The sequence below is a fragment of the Pimephales promelas genome, chromosome 4 (genome assembly GCF_988280905.1).
Source record: "Pimephales promelas chromosome 4, fPimPro1.hap1.1, whole genome shotgun sequence".
Lineage (NCBI taxonomy): Eukaryota > Metazoa > Chordata > Actinopteri > Cypriniformes > Leuciscidae > Pimephales > Pimephales promelas.
The window spans coordinates 38,314,471-38,325,142 of record NC_142772.1 but is presented as its reverse complement, the minus strand read 5'-3'; the positions used below and the strand labels follow the sequence as shown (position 1 = coordinate 38,325,142).

The following is a 10,672-nucleotide window of genomic DNA, read 5'->3' as shown; positions in this document are numbered from 1 at the left end:
GGGCTAGTTAGTGGATCTTGAAAAACAGAATAAACATGTAACAGTTAAGTACAGAAAAACATGTTTATTTGGCAACTTTGTGTTCAAAAATAATGTAATTTACAACATTTTTCAAACAGCACCAACTTCTTCATTAGAACCTCGTGAGACATTGCTCATGGGAGTTTCACTTCCGGATGGTTTGAACGGGCGCCAAGAGCTGTAGGACTGAGTGGAGTCGATTAAACTGCAGTTTGGACTAACTGTAATGATATTAGAGTAAGGCAAAACACTTCCTCAATAACCATGAATTATAAAACAAAAACAACTTGGTGTTTCCAACTATGCAGCACACAACAGCATCGTGTCAGATATTGGATGTGTGTGTTTAGAAGAGCCTCAGTCCAGCTTAGCCCTCAAGTGTTTGTTTTTAATATGATAGGGTTCAAAGTTAAGGGTTGGCTGTTCACTATCTTCAGGCCATTGAAGATCTGAGTGTGTGTTAGAATAGTTTGAGTCCAGATTTGAGTTTGCTCAAATCATTGTGAGTCCAAAGTGGCCCATCTGATCCACTGGCACCTCTGCTCTGAAGGGAAACGCTGTGGATAAAAATGCACTTTTATGAAAATCATATTACAACATAATAGGGTTCAATTTCAAATAAATGCTGACTTAACTTGTTCCAACCTTCTAGTTAAAGTTTTTACCTTTTAATTGTCAGGGTTACAGCAGGTATTATGAAGGTAAATGTAATATTTTTTTAAGACCAAGTAATGAACATTTAAGGAATAAATTGAATGGAAAACAAAGTCAATATGTTCTCTTAAACGTAATACCAATCTCATTCCTAAATAACAATGATCACTCTGTTTGTCAAAAAACTTTTGACAAAATCCCAACATAACATTCAGATCTGCATTTCAGAAATGCTGATTCTTCCAATAATTATACAAGTATTTATGACTGAGTCACTGAATCGTTCATTCAAACTTATTTAAAAATAAATAAATAATTAATTTAGATTAAGCATTTTAAAAAGACTGCAGCAATTAACAAAAATTGTGATCTCTGTTTGGAAAAATAATAATTGGGATTCTCAATTTACCCAGAATCGTGCAGCTCTTTGTTTTACTACATTGTAAAAAAAAAAAAAAAAAAAAAATCTAGATGAATTTATTAGAGATAAACAATGACAATATGAAGTCTCGTACCCTACAGTTGATTAAAATGAAGTGAGTTCATGATTACAATGAGAACAAATATCTGCCAATGGGCTTGAAAAAAATCAACTGAAATCAAAGGGAAGTTTTTTTTAAAAATTGACAATATTTCATGTTCTACACATAAATACTTCATTTTGTTCAGTTTTCTGTAAATCTCAAGTAAATGTATCTTGATTCAACAATGTTTAGATATTATTATGTATGTAAAACAAGACCAAAATACTGAGGAAGATTTTCATTTTTGCATACAGCCATACCAAACCAGACCAAACTTAATGCCTTGACTTTATGAATTTAAGACTTAAAGTTTTTGTTCTGATTTAAGACTTTTTAGGCCTTCGTTTGTGTAAGAGTGAATTAAGACTGGTAGAAATTTAGAAAACCTGTTGCATTTAAGCCTAAATGCTTTCAAAGTCCTTTCTGTGCAAGGCATACACTTCCTCACCTCCTGTTGCCATGGTGCTGAGGGAGTCGATCTAGCTCCACCTGCTGGTCGAACACAGTAAATGTAGAATAAGACTCCGCCATCAAACAGGAGGGGTCTTCTGGTTGTCCTGGAACCTTTCCTAGCGGGTACTGTTTCCAGGGGACTTTATCTGATAAGACACAAAACCGTCATATTTAACTCAAACCACATCATTCAAGAACATCTCAGGATTTATGTCTAATTTACCAACTACAAATAGTTAAGGAGAAAAACAAGGTGCCCTCAGTGATTAACCAGATGTTTTGAACTGTCCGCTGACAAAACTTGTGCTAGTTCATCGTATTTCTAGTATTTGGAGTTGTGGAAACCATGTGCAATGACTGTAGAAGTGTGAAGAATGGTCTGAATTTATAAATTAATGTATTATTCAAGTAACAGGTGTCAAAGCATTTTATTTATTCATAATAAACTGTAGACAGCACAAACATCACATTTCATAAACAGAAGGCAATCCATAAACTAACTGCATTGTTATTTTAATACTACTTATTTATCTAACATTATAGTTGAATTAATATTGACATTTCTTTTTTTTAATTTTATTTTACATTTTATCAGTGTTTTCATATACACATTTTTGTTACACTGGTTGAAACAGGAGGTCTCCCGTCCAGGCTCAGCCCTGCTTAGCTTCAGTAGGAAACAAGTCTTGGGCTACAGGGTGATTTGGTTGCTGGCAATTAACACCACATTTTTTTCTTCCCCATGATCCTTTGAAAAGTGTTACATTATTTGACCATGCTCTTATTCAAGCAAATGCCTTTTAACCATTCAAGTGTGATAAGACATTAAAGAGAACGCAGTTCAGTACTGGCGCACGTCTGTGAATCTCATGTCTGTGTGACTCACAACTCACGCACGCAGAAAACCATTTCAGACAGCGCTTGAATGGACAAAAAAATGTAAAAATTATGCCATAATGCCTGTTTTGTTGAGTCACCTCGCAAGCACAGTCTTAAATGAGTTAAATGAAGTCTTAAAGGAACATAAGGGTTGTGAGAAAATGCATCTGGTCTTAAAGTGACAGTTGTCTATCATTCAGGATATTCAAAGAAAAGAAAAAAACACTGTTCTTTACTAAACGTTTGTAGCTTTAATAAGGATTAATTGATATTTAATTTATAATTTATGCAGTGAAGTGTGAAGTGATTCATTATTGATTTCTGCATATCCTAACCTGTTAAGACATAACTGAAAATCTTAAAGCACTGTTTACAAGTCAGCATGGATCAAAAACAATCACTTTGGGTGCATATTGAAAGGGCAAGTAAAAATCTGAACTGGTCTGACTGGGCCAATAGAAAACATTTAGCCACTATTTATTGAAGGGCACAGCTAAATGCGGCATTTATTTTTACATTAAAGCTTTACATTATACTGTAATGCTGAATGGCTATAATTAATCACTAAAATTAAGAAAAAATATCAATTTCATATTGGCATCGGTAAAGCCTTCTTTCATTAAAAAAGCCATTAAACTAATTTTAAATATAGGCTGTCTTTGTTGTTTATACATTAATTTGGATATTAAATGTGAAATTATTACAAAACTTATACAACAAAACAACTTCAGGGTGAGGAAATGATGACAGAATTTTAATCTTGAAGTGAACTATTCCTTTAATAAATATTGTTATTAAAAAATGAAATCTTTTACAAAAAAAAAAAAAAGCTGGTAGGGGACTGTAAGTGTTACCTGTGCACACGCTCCATGCTGATCCTCGTAATGCAGAGTTTCTGTCCTGTACGGTTTCTGTGCTTAGCTTTTCCTGGAGCTCCTCTGTGGGCGGAGCCTGTAATGATCCAGGGGTGTGGTTAGGTGTGTCTCTGTTCGGTGAGGTGTTCCTCTTGAGTCTCTCCTGGAGGTTTTGTAGGGTGTACACAGGCTGAGAAGGGTCTGAGGGTCCAGGGGAAGAGTTTCCATGGTAACCCTGTGTATAAATGCTGCAGAGCTGAAGCAGGTTCTGCCGAGCGTCATGTGGGAGAGGCTTATCCATGTCACTGAAAATCCTGAAAAGGCAAGAAATAAGATTTGATTAGTTACCTTCACCCACGCTGTGTGCGCGAATATGTGTGCGCATGTGCACACTCACTGTCGCAGAAGGAACGGTGTAGCTGTGCACGGTGCGTTCACACATGCAGAAATCAGATTCCGCCATGGAAACTGTAATCTGTTCAGAAAGATCCTTTCCTTTAATATTTTTAGTCGCTTGTGAGCCTTCAATTCACCTGCTGCAGACATACACAGACAAGTTTACACTCTCGACAATGGGTCTCATTCGCTAAGGGTGCACATGCACAAATCAGCATACAATTTCTCAAACAAATGATTCACCATACACCCCTTTCGTTTTAAAATGTATAATAGAATGCAACTGAAACCTCACATATGAATATATACATATATAAAGGCTCATAGGCTTTATAAACAGATACAAAAATCTCATAGGGTGGACTAATAATCATGTTGAAATGAAACTTTACACACAGATATGTTTTAAATATATTTGATATTTGTTATTACGTTCAATATACTTCATCATATGCCATGGAACATTCTGTGCATATAAATACAAAAGAATCCATGAAATCATTAACAAATGAGACCCAATTAGTTAGATTTTGAAATGATAAAACAAACTGTTCATAATAAGGCAAAAGGTTTTTGGACACTTATTTCAAGAGATCGGGTTTTCACAACAAGTAACGTTTTTTTTTGTTTTGTTAAGCTATTATGTTTCAATTAATATATCAAATGTTTGAGAATTTGGCTTAATTTAGCACTTTTTTTAATTTTAGCACTTAGCACAACAAAAATTAGATGTTATTTTAAACAGAATAAAACTGACTGAAATGAATGAATATTACATGAAAAAAAGAGTTTTAAAATGAACACTGCATTCTTAGTTTTAATGCATCTTCCTACTCTTAGTGTGGTTTAAGTGTCCAAAAACACTGTATATACAACCAAAGGCACCAGGAGGACATCTCAGATTCATACCTTTGCTGTTGCAGAGCAAAATTTCGGAGATCCAGGAGGCAATGTAGTAAGTTCTGTGACTGGACGGCTCGTTCGAGAGCTCAGCGAAAAGTTTGTCAAGGATTTGATTTATAAAGATGGATGAATTCACAACCTTCAATAACGGCAACCAGAAGTGCAAAAACACTCGAGGGAGACAAGGGGCGAACACGTCGTCAGAGTTCCCTACAGAGAGAGATAGAGAGGCAAATTTAATTTGTGTCAGCAAATTACTGCTTTATAAACAAGATGTAATGCATTTATACCAGAGGGGTCAATATCCAAAGACTCCAGTTGTTCTGCCGTGGGAATAAGGAATCCATCCTCCATTAAAACATCAGTGAAGATGTTTCTGCAACAGACAGAACAGCTGGCAATGAGACACATACTCGTTAACATATTAGAAATAAAGACTTGCTAAACTGAACACATGCACAGACCTGGCCTCTGTGGCAAAGTGCTTGATCTGCGTCAGGATCCAGCTGAGATCAGCGCTGGCATCCGGCCACATGTCAAGCTGCCTTCCCTGCTTTGTCAGGTCTCCATATGTCTGCCAAACACATCAAAACAATAGGCAAGCACAGCTCACATTATTAACATCTCAACTTGAAACTACTACATTAGTAAAAGAAACAATCTTACCAAACAACACCAATTACAACCTTTTAAAGGCTCAATTTAGCTCATGTCGATCCCACAGACCCGACAACGTAATTATACATTTTGCCTGCTGTTTTAAAGGGTTAGTTCACCCAAAAATGAAAATTCTGTCAGTATTTACTCACCCTCATGTTGTTCCAACCCCATAAGACCTTCGTTCATCTTCGGAACACAAATTAAGATATTTAAGATATTAAGATCACTCCTGCATACTAGTCCATAGGCTTCTTGAGGGAATGACTTGCTGGCCTCGAAAAGTCATTAAAAGACATCGTTAAAATAGTCCAAGTGACTACAGGGGCTCAATCTTAAGTTTATTAAATGACGCAAAAACAACAAAAATAACGACTTTATTTCAACTATTCGTTTATTTCTCCCTCTGCCTCGAGTCAGGTTACTAGCTTAATAGCGTAAGCTTCTGTTATTGTACGTCACACGCATCACACACATGACCAGCGTCGGCCAATAGTGAGCCTACGTGTGACGTAGCTCTACGCAATCACACTACATTAACTGACTAAAGGCCCATAGAGAAGGAAGTAATTAGTTGAAATAAAGTCGTTATTTTTGTTTGTTTTTGCGCACAAAAAGTATTCTCGTCGTTTGATAAAGTTAAAATTGAGCCACTGTAGTCACTTGGACTATTTTAACGATGTCTTTTAATGACTTTTCCATGCCAGCAAGTGTCATTCCCTCAAGAAGCCTATGGACTAGTATGCAGGAGCGATCTTAATATCTTAAATATCTTAATTTGTGTTCCGAAGATGAACGAAGGTCTTACGGGGTTGGAACAACATGAGGGTGAGTAAATACTGACAGAATTTTCATTTTTGGGTGAACTAACCCTTTAAGAATTCAATGTATTCATACTTTTTACTCATTTGACATACTTTTTGCATTCATTTTATTCAGTAGGAATGTAGGCATTTTCGGAAGAGTTCCAACACTCGACTCTGTCAGAAAGCCCATAGTGCCCTCTGCTGGTGTAAACTGCGATATTATACACAATGTAACATTTATCCCAGACTTACCTGAAACTGTTCCTGTTCATAAGAGTTGAGCAGTTCTCTGATTTTTTCTGAAAGGTAGAGAATAAGCAGATAACTAATATTTAACCATTTGCTACTTTTGATTACAATAAAATATACAATATTATATTGTACAACTTGGGTTTGAAATTACCAAGTGCGGATAAAAATCAGCTGTGGCGGGTAACGCAGTCAAATCAATAGCCAATTTGGCATGTAGGGTTAACTCACATTACTGGGAAAGTTTGTGTTGCCAAATCTGCCCATATTTAGCGCAAATACTCAACTTGTGAGTCGTCATGATATATTAAATACAGCGTATTGCACAGAATCTGCGCTTATCTGGCTTACTTGAGCACGTCACTACTACACAACAAATAGTGGCACGCTTGTTCATTTAAAATAACTGTTTTCTGTTTATGATAAAATATAATTTATTGAATTTACTGAATTTTTGGCAGACATTCTCCAGTCTTCATGATCCATCAGATATTATAATCTGCTGATTTGATGCAGTTTCATTATTCATTAACTTTTTTTTTAACCATGAGGCATTTTTTTCAGGATTCTTTGATGAATAGCATGTTCAAAAGCACAGCATTTATTAGAATCAGAAATCTTTTGTAACATTATAAATGCCTTTACGGTCAATTTTGATCAATTTAACGCATCCTTGCTGAACAAAAGCATTTTACAACTTTGCTGATTCTGAACAGAGCTATAACGCTTTGCCTTTGAAAGGAATAGTTCACTTCAAAATGAAAGCTCTGTCATCATTTACTGTTTCAAACCTGTATGAATTTCTTTCCTCTGCTGAACAAGACAGAACAGTTGATATAACTTCATCGACTTCCAAAGTAGGAAAAAAAAAATACTTTGGAAGAAAGTCAATGGGGTACATCAACGATTTGGTTACTGACATTCTTCAAAATATTGTCTTTTGTGTTCAGCAGAAGAGAGAAATTCATACAGGTTTGAAACAACTTAAGGGTGAGTAAATGACAGATTTTTTATTTTAAAGTGAACTCTTCCTTTAAGTGATTAGAAATACCCATTATAGGCTAGAATTTTTTATACATTTTATGTTACATTTTATTAAAAGTGTCATGGTTTTTTTTTCAGTCTTGTTGCAGTATCTGAGCTGTAAGAATAACATAAAAAATCTGATCAGCCTTTCATTTTCCCTCCCTGTAGTTTCGCATCTTTGCCCAACCAAAGGATTTTTGAGTGTAAAAGTCTACTCACTGTGTGCCTCAATCTCTTTCTGTCTGCTGAGTTGATCTCTCTCCTGTCTTTTAACAACCTCCTCCTCATCCTCCTCCTCTGATGAAGAGTTCCAGCCCTCTGCCAGCTGACTGCCCATCTGGCGGGACCAGTACTCCTGATGCAACCAGTCTAGCACAAATCCACAACCTGAAAAACACAAACAAACATAAACACTACAATGACATATGCAGCAAACAGTAGTGAAAGCATGAGCTTATCTAATTTTGAAAGTGCATGCGTGTAAGGGAAATACCATCTCTCACCTTTTCGGCACCACTTTAGTGATGGAAGTCTGCGGTGTGTCAGATCATGCCTGAGGTCTACCACCCACTCAGGAATATTTATCTGCCAGAAAGACAAACTGTAGTCAGACTGCGATTATAGCAGATTATGAGACGTTCATCCGGGCTGATGCGTGACTTACATTTCTGGCTAACCTACGCAAGGGTCTGGCGACACTTTTCTGTTGCCGTTCTGTGATGAGATTAACAAACCTGAAACACATCATACTCTTTTAGTCATTTTCACTTAAGTAAAGACAAATGCACTGATTTCTATGCTTTAAGTGCACTTGGATGATAAACATACCGAACCAGCGCCATGCCATAGAGAAGGACAAGATCACTGGCCTCCAGCTGACCCGTGCTGTCCAGCACCTGACATCGGACCAGGTCCGCGGTGCTCTCCACGGCCACCGGAGTGCTTTGCCCGAACCTGTGGGAACAGACAGAAAGTCAGAGACAACACTCACACTGAAAAACTGTTTCAGTGAAAAAAAAAAAAAAAATGAATAGTTTACCCCAAAATAAAAATTCTGTCATCAAAGGTGGGGTAAGTTGGTCAGACCAACACAACAACAAACGTGTAACCAATAAGGAGCAGTCAATCAGTGACTGATTAGTAACATGAAGATCTTTTTGATGAAATCTGAGAGCTTTCTCTCCACCAATGACAGTTATACAAAATAATTATACACAGTCCACCCACATATATTATGTAAACACAAACTTTTTATTTTGGATGGGATTAATCGTTTGACAGCCACACACACACACACACACACACACACATATATATATATATATATATATATATATATATATATATATATATATATATATATATATATATATATATATATATATATATATTTAATATATGGACCCATGGGTCTGAAATAAAGATTAATAATAATAATAATAAAATAATATTAGACGATCGTATCTCTCAAGAAAATGTTGACTAAACCACATGGATAAGTGGTACGATCACTTTATGAACTTTTTGAAGCGTCAAAGTGATAGTTGCGTTTTTCATCAATAAGATCTTCATTTATGTTCCGAAGATGAGTACGTTTAGCCTAATTATGTAACTTATTTAGAAAAGAAGAAGCTAAGAACAGTCTTTAAGAAAAGTAAAATAGAAGATGTCTAATTTGTAAGACTAGTCTAAGCAGTTTAAATCCATCAGAATTTGGATTAAGCCAATATGATCTATTTTAAAACCCTCAGAATTTATTTTATTTTGACACTATTTAAGGAGAATTTAACCAAATTTTAGCACATCCGCAGAGCAAGAAAATCATAATACTAAAACAATACATCAGATGTCACGTGACCCGTGTGATCTCCAACACTGTACTCAAAACATCAGATCCGTCCCTGACCACCGTGACGTTACCTGCCCTTCCACGCGGAGATCCTATGCAGCGCGTGTTTCTGCAGCGCGGGCTCTTTAGAGTACAAATACTCCATCACATGCTCGTATTCTGCTTTGTTCATCCAGGCCACAACGTGACGCGTCTTCGCCGCCGTTTTCTTCCTCATCGTCAGATTTGTATGCTTTCAAATGATGTAGTATGTGGACCCACCGCGGATAAATAAGAATGTGCAGCTAGAGTCGGGAAAAAATTAAATACGATGCATGTAAATCTAATGTATCCTGGACACACACTACGGTCCTACGCCCCGCCAGCGGTGCAGCAGGTTGAATGTTCCCCTTAAACAAAATGCTAAACACAGGTTCCGTGCTCTATCTACAAATCTACAAAAACAGAGGGTTCAAAAGAGAGCTGGGAAGCGAAATGTTAATTGCATTAAAAATGATTGCTATAGATGTAGTCTATGGCAATGAAGAACAGTTTACTCAAACTCTTGGTCAGCCAAAGTTATTCAGTATTATTACAATGCTGATGATCACGATCAGCCATTTTCAGATAGGCTAGATAAGTTTCAGTCAAAGCAGTCACATTAAACTTTCAGCTCTTCTGATAAAACCCAGTCATATTTTAATATCACACATTGAAACGGCGAGATTCTATGATTAGTTAGAACTATTTTTCATAAAACACTGAATCAAAATTCTGTACGAACAAAAAGTAACATGCTTCTATTTTTGGACCCGCTACCATGGTACACGAGTAACCATTTAGCACCATTGTATCAAAGTACCACAGTATTAAATAATATCATTACAATACATTTTGTACGGGACACAAGTAGGTTGTATGAGACTCCAATGAGTAGAGAGATAATGTTTTGCAATTTATCATAATTATGAATCATGGTTCATTTAAATATTGAATATGACACTGAAAATGACATCATCTAGATAAAATTGGGGGTGTTTTTGGGCATGTGTTTGAGAAGGTAATTTAAAAAATTGCATTAAAAAAAATTGCATTAAAAAAATGTCTAAAACCACGAGGCTTTAAAAGTCAAAGAAATGTATTTTAAAATAACCAAGTCATAATTAAGAAAGCCAACGTTTTTTTCCTAGTATAATTCTATTCATTCTAAAGTTCAAGTCCGCTAAACATTTTTTTTTCCAGTACAATATACATATATAAGAAAGTGATTATTGTTCACGAAGAGTCTCACTTCTCTAGTGTGAAAAGTAGTGATTTCTCTAGTGATTTCTCAAAAATGTAGTTTTTTTTTTTTTTCTCAGCTTTGAGAAGGTTGGCACGATTTCTCCATATAAAGTCTATCTGTTCCTAAAAGTGAAACGC

General features: G+C 35.9%; 1 protein-coding gene across 1 annotated transcript; it reads right to left on the bottom strand.

The window, feature by feature from the left end:
* Positions 1-49: 49 nt before the first annotated feature.
* On the bottom strand, positions 50-9,668 carry las1l (LAS1 like ribosome biogenesis factor). Its single transcript, XM_039660029.2, has 13 exons — positions 9,343-9,668; positions 8,251-8,376; positions 8,087-8,156; positions 7,926-8,007; positions 7,642-7,809; positions 6,400-6,446; positions 5,149-5,258; positions 4,975-5,060; positions 4,691-4,894; positions 3,783-3,921; positions 3,386-3,699; positions 1,648-1,798; positions 50-578 (listed from the first exon to the last, which is right to left on the bottom strand). The coding sequence occupies exons 1-13, from the start codon at positions 9,486-9,488 to the stop codon at positions 482-484; spliced, it is 1,740 nt and encodes a 579-aa protein (XP_039515963.2). The 5' UTR covers positions 9,489-9,668; the 3' UTR covers positions 50-481.
* Positions 9,669-10,672: the final 1,004 nt, after the last annotated feature.